This window comes from Narcine bancroftii, chromosome 9 (genome assembly GCF_036971445.1).
Source record: "Narcine bancroftii isolate sNarBan1 chromosome 9, sNarBan1.hap1, whole genome shotgun sequence".
NCBI classification, from domain to species: Eukaryota; Metazoa; Chordata; class Chondrichthyes; order Torpediniformes; family Narcinidae; genus Narcine; species Narcine bancroftii.
This window is the reverse complement of record NC_091477.1, coordinates 94,114,785-94,136,791: the sequence shown is the minus strand read 5'-3', so window position 1 is coordinate 94,136,791 and position 22,007 is coordinate 94,114,785. Positions and strand designations below refer to the sequence as shown.

The window sequence follows — 22,007 nt, the reverse complement described above, 5'->3', positions numbered from 1 at the left end:
CCACATGGGATTGTGGAAAAAGTCAGTATAAAATCCATTGGCCATTCACTCCAAAAGTAGCAATAGCTAGGAGTCAAGTTAATATTAAGACTAATGAAAAGGTGTGAAATACCCCTCGCCAGAAATTAAAGAGAGAAGGACAAAGCCAAAACATATGATACAACGTACCTTCCTCAGTTATGCATTTATCACATTTCGAGGTAATATTAGGATAACATTTAGCTAGCTGAACCTTGGAAAAGTGTGCTCAATGAACTACTTTAAAATGAATTAATGAATGCCTAGCACAAAGAGAACATGTTTCAAAATAGAATCCCATGTAGTTTCGGCAAATGGTTGTTGAAAGTCTTGTTCCCATAATTTCATTAAACCACCCAGGGGACTATCCCTAGATCTTGCGAGCAGTTCATAAAGGGCAGAAAGCAATCCTTTATGATTAGGTTTAAAATGATATACTTCCCAAATAAGGTTAAGATGTAAATCCTGGGGAAGTTTCTCTTTGGGGTCCTTTTCTCAATTACTTTCAAAACTTGTAGATTAATTATCTTTTTTTTTCTTGACCCCACAGTTACTATTAATAGTAGTGGACTCCTTAACTTGGCCAGCAGCTCTCATAGGGTGGGGTTTGATTCTTAGTTTAGAAATGTATTTTTTTCCTTTTTTCCATTTAATGATATGGGTTCATGTGTACTTTGTTCATTGTTATTTGATACTTGTAGCTTGATATTAATTTACTTTATTAGTAATACTATATGTACCTATGTATTTTGGATATGTTAAAACCAATAATAAAATTGAAAAAGAAAGAAAAAAAGTAAAAGCTATTTTTCTTTTTACATGGGCCTAAACAAAGATTTTATACCTCTTTTGTTCAGTAGCCATGTCTACCTCACTGGCTGAACAGGGCTTTTAAATAATTATTACAAGATCAAGATTCAATTTATTATCATTATAAAAAGTGTCATATTACAAGAAATTTTATTTTGCCTGCTGCAAGGCAGACCGATTCGCCACTGGCAGGAATTGCCTAAGCGTCTCTTTTCGATTTACAGTCAGGCTCACAGTCAGAGAGAGAGAGAGAGAGAGAGAGAAGCAAAAGAAAGGATCCCCCACCCCCCCCCTCCAGAGTCACCAAGTGTCCGTAGATTCACTTCCACAGGCCCCTCAGCCACATAGAGTCGAGTCTAGTTCAAACCATTTGCAACCCGAGCTCCGGATCTGAACCTCCAACATGGTCAGGCACCCTTCAGTGCCTTTGGCACCTCCTCGCATCTTGGTTCCAGCACTCCTCCAACCACTTCAAGCCAGTTTTCAGCAGTCCGCAGCCTGGCACGAGTCTCTAGATGGCTGTTTCCAGCAGTCCACAGCTTCTGTGGGTTCCTCTCCTCGAGCTGCAAGCAGTCCGCCGCATGCACTGGTCTGCCACCATGGTCACCAACCCTGCGGATCGTCTCCTCCGCTTCTCCCTCTCAGACGGGGGCGGGTGATCTTCCTATCTTTTGGTGCCTTCTGTCCTCCGCTTCTCGAAGTCTGCAGCCCCTCGTGGCTGCTGCCGATTAATAGGTGCTGCCATCTTGGACTCAGACCCGAGGTCGTGGGATTTCAAATAAAACCACTGTGGGCTCCCTCAGCGGGCCATTCAAAGCCCATGTGGAGCCAATGGCAGTTGAATAGATGGCTGGACCCCACAGGAGTGCTGCATCTCTGCTCCCTGTGGGTCCACACAATCGGCAGCACTCCACTGCTACCGTTGCCTGAAACAATTTGTTGTCTGTACAGTCAATGATGGAATAAACCACAACCCTTTTGAATTCTTTCATTTGTTCACGAGAAGTAGATATAATTGGCAAGGGCAGTATTTATTGTACAACCAGAATTGTCTTTGAACTAAATAACTGTCAAAGTCAGCATATTTCTGTGAGTGGGGTCATGTACAAATTAGACAAAATAAAGATGGAAATTACAGTTTAACTTGAGCAACCATCGTCAGGAAAAGAGACAAGCAATCACTAAAAACATAGTTATTCCAATGAATTTTTTTTTGGACATGATTTCTTCTCAAAATCAGGCATCCTGTTTTAAGAACAAGAACAAGTGATAGTCACAGAAAGTTCCAGTGTGGTATGAATGGCTTCCTCCAGGCGAATGTGGTTACGGTTATGACCCTTTCAGAGGCCGTATCCAGTATTCTGACTCAGCAAGTTGGTTAGATTCCACTAAAGAAATTGGTCTAACTAAAGTGCAGTAGATTGTGGGTACTAAAATTAGAAATGTATTGGAGGTGGGAAGTGTGCATTCTCCATTCACAGGCAGATTACCAGCAGCAATCTGAACCAAAACCAGCTGTCTGTGAGTTGCGCAAGTGGAGTCGCTGCACTTTCTGTAAAAAATGTACTTCATAAAAAAAAACTTTGCATGCACAAGAATTGTGCTGCAATCCACGGAGTGTGAAATGCATCTGTGATGATTACAAAGAATGTGTTAGTCATTTTGCACCATCTGTGAAAATAAGCTTCACCCCAAGAGATTTCCTCCATAGCACCAGCTGTAAAATCATAGGAATTAGTATTTACCAATGAAATGCCAGTTTAAGAACAGAATTTTACTAATTCTTATTTCATCTTTGTTTAATAAAGTTTGCCTTTTCAGTTTCATGTTTCTGAAACCAAGGTGAATTAAGATAGGATTTTTAAAGATCAAAAGATGTTACTAATATTCTCACATAGTGTTTTCACCTATAATTGCTAGTGGCAGAATTGGATTATCTATTAAACATTTGCATTACAGATGTGAGTTTCGCAAGTTGCTGCTTAAAAGTACCATGTACTAAAATAAAATGGCTTGCTTGTTCCAACAACTGCCCACCCTTCATCTCACATGTGATACTATTTATAATTAAATTGAAAATATCAAAGGTATGATTTACTGGTAACTGTTCAAATATGCCTGTGTGGTTGTCAAAGCACTCATACTGAAAGTCGGCATCTGCAGTTCTCTGCCAGAAGGAAGTTCAATTTCATTGTTTTAATCTACTTGTGAGACAATTTCATTTGGCCTGTTGGCTCATAATTAAGATGGTCTTGATCTTCTGTATATGCAAGAATGTATTCATTGCTAGAATCATCCTAATTTGAGAAAAGAAAATAACTTTTGTTCTTGGGTTTCTCTTGTGCAACTGTTATGTGAGGAACACTGTAAAGAGAAAAATTGTTTTGGTAAATTTTGTTGAGTTCTTATTTAATCCTGCTTTGAAGATAGTGTTACGAGCCCAGAGGTCCCCCAAACCCAGCAGCAATAGATATTCACCAAGACAAATGGTTACTTAAACAAAAGTTACTTTTAATTATCCTTAAACATGAAAATAGAATCAAATTTTAACTTATCTCTATTGACTTACTTAACCTAACTTAACCCCTTTCTAATTCTAAGCACACATGTATGTAATGTGTGTGTAAGTTCAGAAAAGTTCTTTGGTTCACAGTCCAATTTCACTTCTCATTTCTTCAAGTTCACTGGTTGCAGGCAATTCTTATACTGTGCACAGAATTTAACATTTATAAAGTTCACCAGGCTTTGGTGCTTCAAAGGTAAATGGTTACCGCTCAGGAAGATTCTTGTTGGTTTTCAGAGAGAGATTTGTTGTTGCAGGACATCCATGACTGGTGTACTTCCATCAGCCACTTGCAGACGAAACTTGCCCGTTCAGGGTTCTCCAGATGATAACCTCATTCTTTCAGGTCATCACAGAGTTCCTTTTTGTTTCTTATTCCAAGTGAAACATTAGACAGCCAGTCCTCTCCTCTTGCATGAACAACAAGGGCTTTGAACAGGCTGTCTTTCAAATGGGCTTGCCAGCTTGTCCTGTTCCAGTCCCAGCTACTTCAGCTACTTCTGCTGCTGGCTGTAACACTGTATAAGTGATCTCTCTCTTTCTCTCTCTCTCTCTCTCTCTCTCTCTCTGAGAGAAAGCCTGTTTGACTCTCTCTGCTTGCAAAACATGACCCTCTTACATGGGGCAGAGCTCCAGTATTTCAAATAAGATTTGTTTTAAAGTGTTTGTATGTGACCTACTACCTTTTCCAATTTATCTCCCAAAAACATACCTATATACTCTGTCACAATAGTAATTTGTATTTTCTTGTTTTCTTAGGGGGCGTATTTTCTCACTGGATTTTAATTTAATGGTAGTTTATGATGCAGAATTCAACCAAGTGAGGAGATTGTCCACTGCTTCTGTAGCAAATTCTGGCTCACAATTTCGCACTGTTTGGAAGTACTATTGCAGGGAACATTTTGGCTGGAGAGAATATTCAGAGGTAAGATTAAATGTGTGTGATGCTAGCTGATCAGTGAAATGTAGATGTCATTAAATTGAAAAATCCCTCAAAATTGAAAGTTTTGCATTATTCAAAAAAAAATAGAAATGTTTAGATTGTGGCAAATTCTTCTTTACATTTTGCCCCCATGTAGGAAACTAAATTGTTCCAAAAGACTAGTATTGTTTGGAAGAGCAACAGTATGTTGTTTAAAAAAAACTGTTTCAACACAATATTAATAATTGAATCTATTGAATGAATTAAGTAACTATAAACCAATGGCAATTTCAATGAACCAATCTGGAAAGTAGGCGAAGATGCAAACTTTCATAGTTAATATCTGAAAAAGATTAAAATGTGATTCAGGTGTCCCCAAAGGAGGTGATCAGGACTTGCCAATACATGGTTTTTTTTGTTGTAAAACTTGATGTAATTGTGAAAATGAAATGCTGTGTAGCAGGTCAATGATTTGTTACTTAAAGGTAACAACATTTTTCCTTAACATTAAAAGTGTATTGTTTTGTCATGTCTAGGCAGTTGTTCAATGCATTGAAGAAGCTTCATCTCGAGGTATGAGTGAGATTTGTTTTGTAATGCAGCAAAATAGATACATTCTCAATCTACTGGAGGGCTTTCAGCAGAATGCTGTCTTTGGCACTCGGCGACGAATCACCCGACGACCCTTATTTCGGTCTCCTGTCTTGCTGATCCCCTGTTTACAGTAAGTTGAACAATTGAGTGTTCATTTGGATAGTTTTTATAGAAATAAATACAAATGAATTAATCTTGCACAGCATTAAATAGAATGCTGGCAATATTTTGAAACCTAAAATACTGAAGGGTCAAGATCAGGGGTGGGTATCTTTTTGTAAAAACTTACATTCCACTTTAAGTATCTATGCCTTAGATGCTCTGATTGATAAGGGATTGCTTAAGGTGGTATGTGAATGGGAAAGGAAGGTTGAGAACCACTACTCGAGACCCAATTATTACTGAAATATTTTACTTGAGAAAAATTGTCATTGCCCCATTTCCTTTGAAGTTATGCAAATAATAAATCAATTAGGTACAATTAAAATGGTGGCTTTCAAACGTTTTTCTTTCCACTCACATACCACCATAAGCAATCCCTTACTAATATGAGCTCTTATGGGATAAGGAATACATAAGGTGGAATATGAGTTTTTAAAAATGGTTGCCCACCTCTGGTCTAGATGAACTGGGAAAGTGAGCCAAGGAACAGCAGGTAGAATTTAATTCAGGTAATTGCGAAGTGATGCACTTTAGTAGGTTAAACGAGGCAAGACTCGTATGGTGAATGGTAGGGGCTGGGAAATGTTGACGAACATAGAGACTTGAGAATACAGTAGCATAATTCCATGAATGTGAAGAAGACATTAGGTACACTTACCATCATAGGTCAGGTCACTGAGTACTGGAACAGGACATCATGTTACTACTAAATAAGATGTTGAGGAGACCAGTCTTGGAATATAGTCCACAGTTTTGGTCAGACAGCTGTTGGAAAACTATCATTAAGCTGGAAAGAGTGAAGGAAAGATTCACAAGAACATTACTGGGGCTGGCAGACTTAAATTATGAGAAGAGGCTAGATAGGCTGGGACTTTCCTCCCTGGAGCATCAGAAGCTGAGGGGGTGTAATTATTGAGGTTTAATAAATCATGAGGGGCATAGATAATGCAAGTAGGTTTATTTTTTATCCAAGATTGGGTAGCAGAATTAAGAACTAGAGGGCATAGGTTTAAGGTGAGCTGGGAAAAGATTTAAGAGACCTGGGGAGCAGACTTTTCAGAGAGATATGTGCCAAACAACTGGCAAATCACAATTTTTTGGGGGTGTTTGATGAGGTGGATGCAGCGTGGATATTTCCTCTAGTTGAGATTTTTTTTAAAATTTAGATAAACTGCACGGTAACAGGCCATTTCGGCCCAATTTGGGTGGATACTGACTGAGAATATGGGGTGGGGTATTTAGAGTGAGATGACAAAAAAAACTTGAACACACAAATCAAGGTATATCTTTGGAATTCTCTATATGGAGGGCTGTGGAGGCTGTCATTGATTCAAATGCAAACAGAGATTAATAGATTTCTATATTAAAAAATGAAAGTATATAGAGGTAGTGCAGGGAAATGAAGGCTGCCCATGGTCTTCATGAGTGGCAGAGCAGATTCAAATGGCCTACTCCTGCACTGATTTCTTGTGGAATGTTGTTATATCCTATATATTTAGCAGGTAAGCATGCTTCCTGAATTGAAAGTTCCACAAGAATAAGTATTGTTCATCTTTCTTGATATGAGAAGCAACTTGTAGATCTGGTAGCCCTGAAACAGATGTTCTCCTTTGCTTTCTGCTTCTTCTATTCCATTATGGTGTTGTGTTTTTTTGTCTAAAAACAATCTGGTGGTTTTAGATTAGTGTGTGGGATTTCCCACTTTTTGACCGCTCTTCAAAGGTTTGAGAACTGCTAAAATGAAACCATACAAAGATGTAAGCCAACAAGTTATACTGGTCTAAATACCATTCTGAAATGGCAATGTATGGAATTCCATGTAATGGGTAATCTGATGTGCCAAAACTATATGGTTAATCATGGTGTTTGTTTGTAAGGACTGAGTGTGTAGGGGAGAACAAATAAGCTGGCGCTAGGTGTTGCTTCTTTGGGTCAGTGTGTAACTTGCCTTTGAGTCAAAGTTGTGTTCAGAATATCTAGGTGCCTGTATCTAGGTTGACTTTTTAGTGTTGTACATTTTCAATGTGCTGTTGATGTTGAATTGAGGCTTTGTCTGCCCCAGTCAGGTGCACATAAGAGATCCATGGCTAGGAGATGCCACTTTTTGGCCAATACTGCGATGAAGCAGATAATTTGATAATCGTCACATTGCGATTTAAGGGGTTGTGTTGTAGGCAAATTTGCTATGTTTCCTAGATGACAAATAGTGACTACTTCAAAAGTAATTTACCAGCTGTGAAACACTGGGGTTGCTGAGATCATAAAAAGAGTGATCAATCTATTCTTTATTTGTGATCAAGATTCAGATTCTATTTATTGTTCGTGTAGACAAAACCTTTTCTTACCTTGTAAAGGCACAAAAAGAAGTGCTATTTATACAAGAAAGAGAAGGGGCCCATCACAGTCACTTCATCTCTTTCCTGTGCCTCTGAGACCTCCGTAGCTGTATGGCCTCCTATCCTGTGCAGCAGTGAACCTGAGCTCCAGGAATATCAAATTATAGAAAAACTTTTAAACCAGCCAAAGTTTTAGCACAGTCTGTTCTAGAATACATGCCGACGAGTAATGAGTTTTTTCTGCTCACTGCTGCTTGCCTTGTGAGGGCCCTACTTCTACAGAATAATTATTTTTGTGGAGGAATTATCCCTCTTCATTTGATTTTGCTTGGGGTTGTAGCATGAGTCGAAAGATTACAAAATAGAGGATTTCAACTTGGGGTAGAAAAATAAACAGTTCTCCAAGTTTCAGGTGCTATGCAATGGAATTTAGCATAATGAATCCCTTAAGTTATATTTGCTGCAAGATTAGCACAGATATTATAGTTTACATATCATAAGATATTACAGCAAGGTACAGGCAGCCATGATGATGTTACTCACCTCAATATAACCAACATGTAAATGTAGAGGCTGTATGGAATGTGAAATAAATAATTCTACTCTCATTATTTGGTTCTTGGTTTGAATGAATCAAGATAACTGGGATAAAAATCTGCCTAAGAAGGGTAGTGTTATCCAAAATCAGATTCTCAGAAATCCAAAATCTTTTTAATGGCTCTGGGTCAATTTCAGAAAGAAGATTTTTTAAACAATTTTGGATAAACAAGGATATCTAAAATCCTCACTTATCCAAAATTTGTTTGGCGCCAAACTGACCGGGGACCTCGGGCTCCCAGCAGTGGCGGCAGCAGTGGACCTCAAGCTTCCAGGCAGGAGCAGGACCCTCAGGCTTCCAGCACAAACAAAGCCTTCGTAGGGAAATGTCGGTGATTGACAGTGGCCAGCATTTTGTTTTTGGGTGAGAATTAAACTTTATTTTAATGCTTTAAAACCCTTACCTTGTTATTTGTTGCTGTATAAACACTGTTATAGGTGATTTGCTGTTGCCACTGGGCCGTCTTGAAATTTTTTTTCCGGTTCTTAGAAAAAAACACTGTTTATCAGAAATGGGCCCAGTCCCGACCATTTTGGATAATCAGAGTTCTACTGTATGTAGTCTCAAAACCATTCCTCTGAAGTGCTGGTCAATAGCACAAACATAAGTGAAGTTGTAGCAAGGGCACCACAGTTACAGCTAGGTTATTGCTCTCGGTTATAGCTCCAAGGCTGTAGCTCGAATCCACAGGAAAAGAAAGATACGCACACCAGTAGAGTGTATTTGACACTAAGTTTATTCAATGGCGTCTCTGCCTTTTATAATCAGCTCAGTTGCATCACCACCAGGGCATGGCTTGAGCGGGCCGGCTACCTCGGATGCCCAGGCCCCGATAGGGCCCCCTGCGATCCGCCAGCAGTGATTGGCCAGTTTCACTGCCCTGCCAGTGGAAACAGGCGTTTCAGCATTGGGGAACTATTTTTAGGAGGCCAACCCCCTGCGCTGTAGGGTCAGGTGAGTGATGGGCTGGTCAAAATCCAAGTAGGCTGCTTTCGACCATTTGAGTATGAAAGTGCTTCCCTCCTGCCAATGTCCAAAACACAGGTGGAGTCGTGTCTAATGACACAGTATGGCCCTTCGTAAGGCTGCCGCAGAGGTGGCTAGTGAGCACCGTACCAAACAAACAGATATTTACAGTTCTTTTGGATGTAAGTGCAGAGTTGGCCGTGGGTTCTAGGTTTAGTGGGGGCCAGGGTGCCTAGGGGTTCACATTGTCAGGACAATATGGTTGCCAGGAGTTCCCCTAAGTCCTCAGGGGCCATCATGAAATTTCCTGGTATAACCAGGGGTGTGCCATAAACTAACTCGGCAGAGGATGCCTCGAGGTCCTTTTTGGGTGCGGTGCAGATGTCTAACAGGATCCAGGGGAGTTCGTCAGCCCAGTTAGGTCTGGTAAGCCATGCTATTAAGGCTGCCTTAAGGTATCTGTGGAACCTCTCCATCAACCTATTGACCTGTGCGTGATATGCCATGGTGTGGTGCAGTTGAATCCCCAGGGTGAGGGCTAAGGCGGTCCACAGACTGGAAGTGAATTGGGCCCACTTGTCCGAATATAAGGTGTTCAGGGACCCTGAAAAGTGCTACCCAAGAGTTGAGTAAAGCCTGTGCTCATGCTTTTTTGTCTTTTTTTATTGTAGAACTTTGGGTGGCACAACAAGCTCTATTGCAAAGTTACCAGAGGGATCAATTTTTCCACATAATGACTTTCCTGCCATGACTCCGCCTTCAAAAGTCTACCCTGAAACATGGATTTCAATGGAATTATTAGAGGATTTCATTCAAGTGCCAGTTTCCATCGAAGACAAAAGCTACAGGACTGTGTATAATCTTTTCCATAAAACAGTACCAGAAACTAAATTTAGAATTTTGAATATTCTAAGAGTTCAAAACCCATATCTTTGGGAGAAGTACAAAAGGTAAGAGATTGAATTGTTATCCTAAATCTCTGGATAATTATGGCTTCCTAACTTTTCAATGAGAATTTTGGGTTAAACAAAGAATAATTGTAGATGCTGGGTCCAGTGCAGAACACAAAAATGTTGGAGAAACTGTTCTTCTTTCTCTTCTACCTTCCCATCTGTATCCATCTCTTGCCTGTTAGCTTGTGTTCATTCTCCACCCCAAGTTTTTATTCTGGCGCCTGTCTGATTTTTGGCCCTCCTGGAGAAAGCTTGAAACTTTGATTGCCTTTATTTTCTAAGGATGTTGTGGGCCCTGCTGAGTTTCTCCAGCACTTTTGTGAACTGCACTGATCATTTTGAGTTATCTTTACAGTTTCTAAACTGTAGTTAGTCAAGTGACTCAGCACATTCATTCTTTTTAATGCAATATTTACTGTAAACTGCAGTATTTGCTGTTTGTTAACAGTGTGACAGCCTAAAGTTTGACTTGCAGTATAAAATACAGATGAATGTCATTTTGGAGAGTTGGAGAATATTTTTGCTGAGGTATCACATAGAAAAATGTACTTTCTAAATTCTGCCTAAAAGTGATATTGTACATTTGGGTAAAAATTCAACAAAATGTATCGGACATCCAATGTAATCAATGAAAATTAAACTATCTGCAATGCTGGTAAGTGTGCACAATGTGCTAGAACACATTGCTGGTGATCCAGCAGTAGTGCTAGCTCACTGCAATGCACGCTTCAAACTAATCTGGCTTCCATACGTTCACTACAACACAAAACATGGGAATGTACTGAAAGTTAAATATCTGATTTTTACACTCTGCCCATGGTTTGCCATTTCACATCTAGTTCCTCAAATTTTTGCCAGTTGTGGCTGGCAAATTTAGAGCTTACCTTTATTTAAATAATTTGGTTTTTCTTCTTTATCTTTATTCCACTGCATGTTTGTGTTTCATTCATCGTTGTTAACTGCAATTTTGATATTGTAAGAAGGCCAGCAGGGTAGGCTATGGTTGAGGTCAGTTTCCTTTTTATCGTCACGTAATAATGCATTAAAAATGTTACGTGCATGATGTACTAACTTATGTCTGCCAGAGGGCAAACAAAGTCGCCAGGAGCCCAGCACCCTTAACAGTAGGAGAAAGAGAAGTAAAGGAAAGTCCCCTCAGAGTTGCTGAGTGTCCGTGGATTTGCCTCCAGTGCTCCCACAGCCTCTGCAGCCGCACAGACTTCATCAGCAATCTGTGCTCCAGATCCAAACCTCCGACGTGATCAGTAAGCCTTCAGCGCCCAAGCCCCTTTGGAAATCCTTGCCCTCAGCATGCTGTCAAATCCCGACCTAATACCTGGTTTCCATGAACCCGTCTCCAGCAGCCTGCAGCCCTTGCAGGTCCCCCGATCGTAATTCGCCTGTGTGGGTCCCTCAGTCGCTGAGCCCCTTGTTGGTCTGCTGTCATGGTCACTGACCTGCCTCCATAGGTTAATCCCTCACTAGTCCGCTGTCATGTCACCATCCTGTATGGTTGTCTCCCATAATTCTCATTCTCAGTGGGGGGGAAGGGGGTGTTATTCCCGTTTTTCTGGTGCCCTGCGCTGGTCTGCTGCACCCCGGAGTCTGCAACCCAATGGGGCTGCTGCCAGGATTAGGTGCCGCCATTATGGGTACTACCTATAGTCTATTTTCCACCCACAATCTACTTCATCGAGCAACAATGGTAGTAGGACCATAAGAGCCTCCAGACTGCAGATGATTAGAGTGGCCATGGGATTAGCCATGTCATGTACTAGGTCAAATCCTATCCAGATTGTGCTCATCCAATGTAAAAATCTATTTAGAAACAGTAGAATATTCTTACATGCTTGACTTTGAAACAAGTTGCTTTCAAACCCTGGTATCATTACTTGTAAAGCCAATTGTGAATCATAAACCATACCTAAATTTCTGATGTCGACTCTTGACATAAATGGAAAAATGTGGTGCACTCAACAGGTGTTATCCTAGGGATATAAGGGGTTAGAACTGTTACAGTGCCAGCAATCAGGGTTCCGATCTGGCACTGTCTATAAGGAGTTTGTAGGTTCTCCCCATGTCTGCTTGGGTTTCTTCCACAATTCAAAACGTACTGCGGTTATAGGTCAATTGGGTGGCAGTGGCTCGTGGGTTGAAAGGGCCTGTTACCATGCTGTATGTCTGAATTTGAATTTTTTTAAAAAAGGTGATCTCTAGAAAACTGAAGTTTGTAGAAAAAAGTAATACATTTTGCATTGGATTGATCAGAGTAGATTTTAAATTGTTCAGAGCTACATATCTAAGTGATCTATAAAGGCTAGGCCAATGACACCAAAATGTCAGACAAGTATGGAGAATATTAAAAATAATAATGGCATTTTGGATTTTACAGCTGGAGGATTAAAATGGAAGGGATTAGAAATTGTACAGTGGTCCAGTTAAATCCACCTATTGTAACTAATATTGCCCATAAAGTAAATGCAAAAATAAAGTTTGCTGCATGGATTAATAAGCTTTTTCCTATTTTTGTAATCCACCAGGAAAAAGGAATATATGTCACGAAAGATGTCTGAAATGGACAAGATCCTAAATGAAAGGCATCTATTTCATGGAACCTCCCAGGATGCAGTGGATGCAATTTGTAAACATAATTTTGATCCCAGGGTGTGTGGAAAACATGCTACCATGTTTGGACAAGGCACTTATTTTGCAAAAAAGGCAAGCTACTCTCACAACTTTTCAAAGAAGTCGCAAGAAGGTGTTCATTATATGTTCTTAGCAAAAGTACTTATTGGGAAGTACACATTGGGAAAACCCACTATGCGGAGACCTCCGCCACAAACTCCTGCTGACCCTTCCAGTGATTTGTATGATTCATGTGTGGATAACTGGTTGGAACCTCAGATTTTTGTGATCTTTAATGATGATCAGAGCTTCCCTTACTTCATCATTCAATATGAAGAAGTTGGAAGTACAGTTACTGTGTGATGAATACGCAAGGACTAGAGATGCTACCATGATCAAACCTACATATGATAGACTGAGATGTATGCAAACAGAATTTGCTGATAAACTAAATGACTTGCTTAAATGGCCAGCTGCTGTGAGACTACTGCAGTAGCAGTACCCTGACAAGTATAAATAAGTACATTGCCTTGAACATTGTTCAAATGTTTATGTGCCTCTTTGTGAATATGTGTATTTATATAGAAAAAAAATGTTGCCCATTTTTAATTAATTCTGAAGTATTTGCGAAAAGTGTATACTTGACTGGAGTACAGTACTTTATTTTTTAATTTTCAGAAGCTGAAGTATGGAAATTAAATGTTGAGCACTTTTCAAACCAAGGTTTTATGTTGAGCTGTTGATAATGATTTCATTAAAATGTAGATCTGCCAGAGACGGAGGAAAAGGCAAGGCATTATGCTTACCTTACTTGCTGGAGATAAGGTCTACCCACAGCAGTCATGTCATCTGGCCACAGGAGAGGAAGCCCTTACCGTGAGAAAGGCCCATTTGATGCTTTCTCAGTGCTATAAATTATGGGTAGTTCTTGATCTCAGTGTCACTTTTTTTGGTGCCTCCTTTGATAACTTTCTTGGTCCAATTACTCCTCCCTCAAAGAACTGAAACCAACGTATAAAAAATGGCGATGCATTACTACAAGCTAGAAAGGGAAGTGTATACATCAGTTATATTCTACTTTATTTGATAATCACAAAGAACCAACAGTTTAAATGAAAGATTCCATATTGAATATCACCAATTGTTCCATATTCTTAATCTTCCAGAATCTTCTTTGGCTGTATGTGGTAGAAGAATGATGAGAAGATTGTGCAACATTTCATTGTTATCTTGCAGTGAATTCCCACTTTAAAATGAATGGCAAGAAACTGCAACTAAGAATCACTTGACCTGACAGAGGGAACTTGATTGTCCTTCGAGTTCTATAGCATGGAAACAGGCCCTTTTGACTATTTTGTACACACTGACTAATCCTACAGTCCTATTTGCCTGCAGTTAGCCCAAATTCCTTTAAACTTTTCTTTTGAACATCACAATTGTTTCCACTTCTATCACTTTTTGTGGTTCATATCCCCACCACCCCCTGAGAGAAGGTGTCCTTCAGAAAGGACCTAAATCTTACCCCCCTCACTATGCCCTCTATTTTAGATTACCCTACTCTGGGGATAAATCTGTGACTATTCATTTACTTTTCCTCTGATTTTGTAAATCATTCTTGGACCCTCCAGGGAGAAAGGATGTAGGTTCTCCTCATAATTCAAACCTACCTGTCTCTGTGACATTTTTGTGAATCTTTTCTGCACTTTTCCACCATTTTGATATCTTTTCTACAGCTTGGTGCACAAAACGTTTAGTCTCATCAATGTCTTGGTGAGACCATCCTTCATCTTAATGCATCCATGTTACTTTGTGACCAGATCCAAAGGAAAGCTTGTTAGAGTACTTGAAGCACAAGCCTATCAGACTCAAAAAATATTATTGGATTGCTGCATGGAAGGAACTGTAAATAGAGATGCAAATCAGTAAACCTGAAAGATATTGACTACTAGAAATGGTGTGCTACCAAATCTCAAGCAAAAATGCTAATCCATCAACAGACACGTTTTGAAAGAATTTGTCTGTTTCTAACTTTGTTGTCTTATAATTATTTCACATCATAAAGATGCTGACTTTTGGAAGACAAAATGCCATCAAGTTGCTGCTACTTTTAAAATAATAAAACAAAATGTGATCTGGCCAAGCATGCCAGCACTCTACATGTACTATCCTAGAATCATTGTCTGTGAACAGAGGAAATGGATGAAATCAAGGTGTACCTGAGACATACCAGCAATAGTTCAGAAAATTGGACTCAAATAGTTGTTTTCTTTTTGTGGTACCGAGTTCAAGTAGTTTTGAGTTCTAGTAATGTGTAGCAAATCCCTTCAGTAACCTTGGAAAAAAAATCAAGGCTCACATGATCAAAGTGTATTAAGCATTAAAACTTAATCATATTCCTTTTGGAAAGTATGGGTTTTGAAATTGTGCTTAGTACAGGTAAATAACCTGTTATCCAAAACCCTTTGGATCAGACACTTTTTGGAATTCAGAATTTTTTGGATAATAGAATAATAATAATCCCGGTACGTTAAGTAATTGCGCTGATTTCAGATTCACACAAAACAAAGGGTTTCTGGAGGGAGTGGGGGTTGCGCAGTGCTGGACAGGAGGTGGTGATGGGAGTTGGGGGGGTGGGGAGGGGTCGGTAAATTAAATGAGATAATGATAGACCATAAAATTGCTAGCGTACTTTTTTCACACTGGTCTTCAAGGTTCAGAGCTTCATGGAATTTTTTAGCTTGTTTCATGATAATCAAACTCTAAAAACACACATGCATGACTCAAGTCAGACACTGTTTAGGTGGAACATTAAAGAGGTGTGTTATTGCTGGTGTATGAAGAACATGAAAATTATAGTGTTAGCCAGCTCAGCACTGATTTGATGTCAGGGCAGCTATTTTTGCTTCAATATTTTACATACATCCCTTGCATCATCTGTTCAGCAGCAGGAATGACCTTACACCAATGGTATTTAAAGAATTCTTTAATTTTTTCTAGGTTGTTTACTAAATGCTTCTGTTGCCGATTCTATAAGTAATTTGTCCTTTTATTTCTAAAGTTATTTGAAATTTTTAAGTTCACATATTTTTAAGGGGTAGTAGTGCAGGTGCCATCTTGGTGACCAAGGATTCTCAACAGATCAGTTTTTCCCAGGCAAGGTAATATTTACCAGATGTTACCTTTGCAACATACCATGGATAAGAGAAAACAAGCTGCTGATGGAAAGAGAAGAAAGGGCCTATTTAAGGAGGTAATTTTCATCCACAGTTTTCATGGAGCAGTTCTCCTATGAACCATAGAGATGGTATGGTTAGTCTAGCACTATCACAGCACCAGCAACCAGGGTTTGAATCCAGTGCTGTCTGTAAGGAGTTTATACATCCTCCTCATGTCTGCTTGGGTTTCCTCCCGCCCTCCAAAATGCGTGGGGTTTGTAGGTTAATTGGTGTATTTGGGTGACATGGACTCGAAGACTGGAATGGCTTGTTACCACGATGTATCTCTAAATATACAATGTATGGGATTTCCATACATTAGTGTTATTCGTTGGGAAATCTGCACTTGCTGCAGGCATGACTACAAAGAGCAAGGTAGGTTTTATAGTCCTAACTAATTGACTGGACCTGGCCAAAGAATTGTACAAGGTGCCCTATTCTGAATTTACAGTCAGCCTGCTATAGGTGCAGGTTTTCCAGATGATAATAGTTACCAAGATTACCATGACAGCAAACTACTATGGACTTAATTTTTTCAAGAATTCATTCAGCATCTCACAATTTGGCATTGTTCTATCACATGCTGTATTTCCCCTTGTCGGAGGCTAGAAAGTGACAAGATTATATACACAAGACTTATATACAGCCTTGCTAAAGTCCTAGGGACTCAATTGTGCATGTTGTCATCGACTGCAACTTATTTGTTAGGTGTGCGATTATAGTCATGCAGATGTAATGGCTGTCAGGATTCTGGATACTTTTACTCTTTGCTGTCCATTGTGCCAGCTGGAATTGAATCACCATGGTAATTTAAGGGAGAGGTATTGGGAAATGGTAAGCAGGTTATACAGAGTGAAAATCATGTTGGTCAATGAATTCAGTAGACAATTCATTAGTATACTGAATTTGCACTTTGAGTGGATCATTTCTGGTGACCTCTGGATGTCAAAATTCATGATAAATTCATTGGAAGCTAATGCAATGCACCAAATCAGTAGGATACTAATTTTGGAATAAAGGTGATTAGTTGATGTTGGTAACTGATTAATTTGGTTCATAGCCCTCTCATCTTGATGGAACACCTCTCTTCACACCAAGTAAAGTAAGCAGCTGAGAACCAGGAGATTAAGGAGAAAGGAAGACGTGAGGAGTCAGCCTAAATTCCCCAAATTGCCTTGACAAGTGTAACTACAATGGCAAGTCCCATTTCAACAGCTCCCAATTTGCCTTTGCTCTGTCATTGACCATCAGATCACCCATTTGGCCACACTGAAGATAAACACCAAAAGAAAAATTTCAAATTCCTATTTCTATGTTAAATCATGCAAATCATAAATCACCTCACTGCATTACCTTTGTAGGATCCTACTGCCTCTATGCAGGGTTGCCAGATAAAATTAAAAAGTTGTAAAAAGCACCAACAGTACCAAAAAGCCTGAAAATCTGCTAAAACCAAAAACCTGCCAATCTGCACTTTTTGGTGCCAACAGATTCAAGAAAGTGCCAAATTTCAGCCATTTGGCATTAATGGAGCCAAATCTGGCAACCATACCCCCTATGCAGTGATGGTCAAGTGATGGCAGTATGGCTGTGGTAATGCTTCTGACTTTTAAGGAGGAGAGCAGCAATGACCATGGAAGACAATCTCAATAAGGTCAGACTTGAAGGGATAGCTGTTTACATGGTTCTGTAGTTTTGAGTGACAGCATTAGGGTGACTGATAGGCTTCAGTAAGAGAATGTAAGAAGCTGGATGACAAGGCAATTGTTCCTCAATAATCCAAGTGATCATCAGTTAAACAGTTTTCTGGTGTACTGTTACATCCACAGCACTCATGCTGCTGGATAAGCTAAAGTTGCAGCTCTCAGACCTTAATTGGCTTCTGCTTTGACTGTAATTCAAGTTCTAACCTGGATGTTGGACATTCTTTCTAGTCAGGGGTGTGTGTTTGGTTATTTTCATATGGAACAACCAACTGAAAAACCTCACAAAGATTAACATATACAGAGCCGTTGTCATACCAACACTCCTGTTCGGCTTCGAATCATGGGTCCTTTACCGGCATCACCTACAGTTCCTAGAACGCTTCCACCAACGTTGTCTCCGCTCCATCCTCAACATTCATTGGAGCAACTTCATCTCCAACATCGAAGTACTCGAGATGGCAGAGGCCGACAGCATCGAATCCACGCTGCTGAAGATCAAACTGCACTGGGTAGGTCACGTCTCCAGAATGGAGGACCATCGCCTTCCCAAGATCGTGTTATATGGCGAGCTCTCCACTGGCCACCGAGACAGAGGTGCACCAAAGAAGAGGTACAAGGACTGCCTAAAGAAAGCTCTTGGTGCCTGCCACATTGACCATCGCCAGTGGGCTGATATCACCTCAAACCGTGCATCTTGGTGCCTCACAGTTCGGCGGGCAGCAACCTCCTTTGAAGAAGACCGCAGAGCCCACCTCACTGTCAGACAAAGGAGGAAAAATTCAACATCCAACCTCAACCAACCAATTTTCCCTTGCAACCGCTGCAACCGTGTCTGCCTGTCCCGCATCGGACTTGTCAGCCACAAATGAGCCTGCAGCTGACGTGGACATTACCCCTCCATAAATCTTCATCTGCAAAGCCAAGCCAAAGAAAAATTTGGGTCCCTATTACGTACAAATTAGTGCCTAATTCCTCAATGCTTCTTGGCTTTGGACTCTTGTCTTCCCAATTCACCAAGCATTTGAACATAGAACAGTACAGTTCAGTACAGGCCCTTCAGCTCACAATGTTGTACTGACTTGTATATACTTACCAAAAAAAATCACCCCCACCCCCGGTGACCTCATAACTCTCTATTTCACTTTCATCCATGTGCCTGGATCTCTTGTATGGCTCTCTTGTTGCAGCCTCCACCACCACTCCTGGTAATGCATTCAGGCACCTGCAACTCTTTTTTAAAAAGAACTTACCCCTAATGTCTCCCCTAAACTTACTTCTCTTCACTTTGTACCGATGTCCTCTGGTGTTTGCTGCCCTAGGAAAAAGGTGCTGACTGTCTACCTTATCTATGCCTCTTATAATCTTGTAGATCTATTAAGTCTCCTCTCATCCTTCGAAGAGAAAAACCCTGACTCTGCTAACCTCGTCAGGCATATTATACAATCCAGATACCATCCTGGTAAATCACCTCTGCAACCTCTCTATAGCTTCCACACCTTTCCTGTAATGAGGTGACCAAGCTGAACACAATATTCTAAGTGTGATCTCATCAGAGATTTATAAAGCTACAACATCTCCTCATGATTCCTGAACACAGTTCCCCTGATTAATGAAATCCAGCATTCCATAGACCTTTTTAACTATCCTATTAATTTGCGTGGAAACCTTGAGATATCTATGAATTTGAACCCCAAGGTCCCTTTTTTTCTCTACACCAGTGATTTTGAAACTTTTTCTTTCCACTCACATACCACTTTAAGTAATCTTACGCCATAGCTGTTCTGTGATTAGTAAGGGATTACTTTGGTATGTGAGTGGGGTAAAGAAAAAGGTTGAGAACCATTGCTCTAGACCCAATCATGACTGAAATATTTTGCTTGAGAAAACTTGTCACTTTGGAGTTATGAAACCGTGCACGTAACAAGTCAATTAGATATGAATAAAACAGTGATTTTTCAAACATTTTATTTCCACTCGTTCCACCTTAAGTAATCCCTTACAGAGCATCTATGGCATAGGGATTAATCAAGGTGGTATGTGAGTGGAAAGAAAAAGCTTGAAAACCACTGCTCTATACTGTTAAGTACCCTAACATTAACCTTGTACTCTGCCTTCGTTTGACCTACCAAAATTCATTACCTCACACTTATCCGGATTGAAGTCCATCTTCCATTTTTCCACACAACTCTGCATCCTACTGTTGTAGCCTTTGACAACCTGCTACACTATCCACAAGACCTCCAACATTCATATCATCTGCAAGCTTATTGACACAGCCCTCTACTTCTTCATCCAGGTCCCTCATCTATTTGGTTGTTCTTCTGCAGTCTCTCACTGAAGCTTTCACATGAGCCTTCTCCAGGAGAGTCCGTGTGTAACCTTACTGCCTTACAAATTAATATTTGCATTGTCCTTGTACCAGCTCTGGCTGCAGGCCATGTGTGCCAAATGATCACCATGCGGAAAACCAGTTTGTGTTCTGCCTTGTAGGATAGGTGGTCAAGATTTGAGCTAGTGGCTATGAGTATTGCATTAAATGATGGCTTCTCATCAATGCTTTCCTATTCCTCCTTTGCATGACTGATTAAATTTTGATGACACCACTGTTGAGGCAGATGATGAGTTGGAGAACAGAAGAAAGATAAAGGGACCAGTGGCTTCATGCCAGGACAACAAACACTCCCTGGGTTTCTCCAGCATTTTGTGTTTTTACTTCAACCAGGGTGTCTACAGATTTTCATGATTTACTACAAACAGTCTCATTATCAACCAGATCAAAGAACTAGTTATAGATTTCTGGAAGAGGTGCGGAGCTCACACCCTGGTCCAATTTAACGCTGATGAAGTGGAGATAGTAAACAGCTTAAAGTTCCTAGGGGTAAACATCAGCAATGATTTGTCCTTGTCCACCCATATTGATGCAATAGCCAAGAAAGGGCATCAATGCCTCTACTTTCTTAGAAGCCTGGGGAAATTTGGAACATAACCAACTTTTACAGGGATATCATTAAAAGGGTGCATTACTGCATGGTATGGGAACTGCTGCACTCAAGGCCACAAGAAACTACAGATTGTGAACGTGGCTCAGGCATCATCTCTCTCCTACCGCCACCTATAACTTTTGCTGGTTTGGAAATGCAGCCAAATTATTAAAAGACTCAACCCACCCTAGCTATATTCTCTTCACCCTCTGCCCATCAGGAAGAAAATTCACAAATATCACGCACCCCCAGAATTAAAGATGGTTTCTTCCTCCTTTATTGGTTTCCTGAATGAACTCAAAAATAGTGAAATTATGCCGTGTTTGCTCCCTACCAACTGATCTCTCAGTAACTTTGTACTTGTACTATGTATGAGATGTCTATTAGTCTGCTCACAAAACAACTTCTGTCACTGAATCTGGGTGTGTGTGATAATAATCTTGAGCTTGAACCTGAGTTGAGTTGTAGTGAAGAAGTGAATGGTGATGGAATTTTCCCCACGGTATGAGAGACTAAGACTCTCGGCGTAGTTTAAGGTGAGAGGGAAAAGATTTAAAAGGACGAGAAGCTTTTTTTTCCCACACATGGCGAGGTGGGTAGATGAAATGAGCTGTAAAGGCAGGTACAATTGATACTATGCTAGGTATTTTGTGACAAATAAATATTTGAACAGGTACATGGATAGGAAAGATTTGGAAGGATATGTGTCAAAGGGAGGCATATTCTAGATCAGATAGATAACATTGGCATGGACAAGTAGGGCTAAAGGGTTTGTTTTCATGTTGTTTAACCATGACTTAAAGAGCAGAAGTTGGGGAGAATATTCATAGTTCAAATTTATTGTCATAGTACATACATGACATAATATACAACCCTGAGATCCTTTTTCCTGAAGACCAGGCAGAGTTTTGGTAGGTGGTGCAAAAAACTATTTTAAAAAAAGATACATATGCAAAAGGAAGAAATATAAAGAAAGAAATGTAAACAAACTGTGCAATACAAAAGAAAATTCCGTAATAAAATAATGTGCAAAGAAAGTCCTTAAATGAGTCTCTGACTAAGTTTGTTGAGGAATCTGATAGTGGAGGGGGTAGCAACTGTTTCAGAATCTGGTGGTACGAGTCTTCTGGCACTTGTACTTCTTTCCTGATAGCAGCAGAAATTGCAGAGCATGTCTGAAGGCAGCTTTCCATATGGGTTTTCTCAATAATGGAGAGCTTTTCCTGTAATGTATTGGCTGTGCTTAACCAAGGCTTATCCTCTCAGAGATATTGATGCCCCATACCAGGCCGTGATACAGTGAATTTTGTGTTTTGTGGATAGAGCTTATTAATCTAAAATGCCTATGCCAACCAAGACACCTATCTATACTAATCCTATTTGCATTTGCTCCATCATCTTCTTAAGCTTTCCTATCAATGTACCTGTCCAAATGTATTTTAAATACTGTAATGAACCTGTCTCAACCACCTCCTCTGGGAGCGCATTCCACAAATTCACCACCCTCTGTGTGGTTTCTCCTCAGATCCTCTTTATTATTTTTCTCTATTCACATTTA

The 22,007-nt window shown here is 40.1% G+C and overlaps 1 protein-coding gene across 3 annotated transcripts in view; it reads left to right on the top strand.

The window, feature by feature from the left end:
• tiparp (TCDD-inducible poly(ADP-ribose) polymerase) overlaps nucleotides 1–13,269 on the top strand; it is a 28,428-nt gene extending 15,159 nt beyond the window's left edge. For 2 of the 3 annotated variants that reach the window (XM_069896885.1, XM_069896887.1), the window contains exons 3-6: nucleotides 4,151–4,316; nucleotides 4,850–5,037; nucleotides 9,641–9,919; nucleotides 12,463–13,269. In XM_069896885.1, the coding sequence (XP_069752986.1) occupies nucleotides 4,151–4,316; nucleotides 4,850–5,037; nucleotides 9,641–9,919; nucleotides 12,463–12,910 (1,081 nt within the window). In that variant the 3' untranslated portion in view covers nucleotides 12,911–13,269. The remainder of the gene's footprint in view (nucleotides 1–4,150; nucleotides 4,317–4,849; nucleotides 5,038–9,640; nucleotides 9,920–12,462) is intronic. The other variant, XM_069896886.1, reaches the window with a different exon arrangement.
• Nucleotides 13,270–22,007: the final 8,738 nt, after the last annotated feature.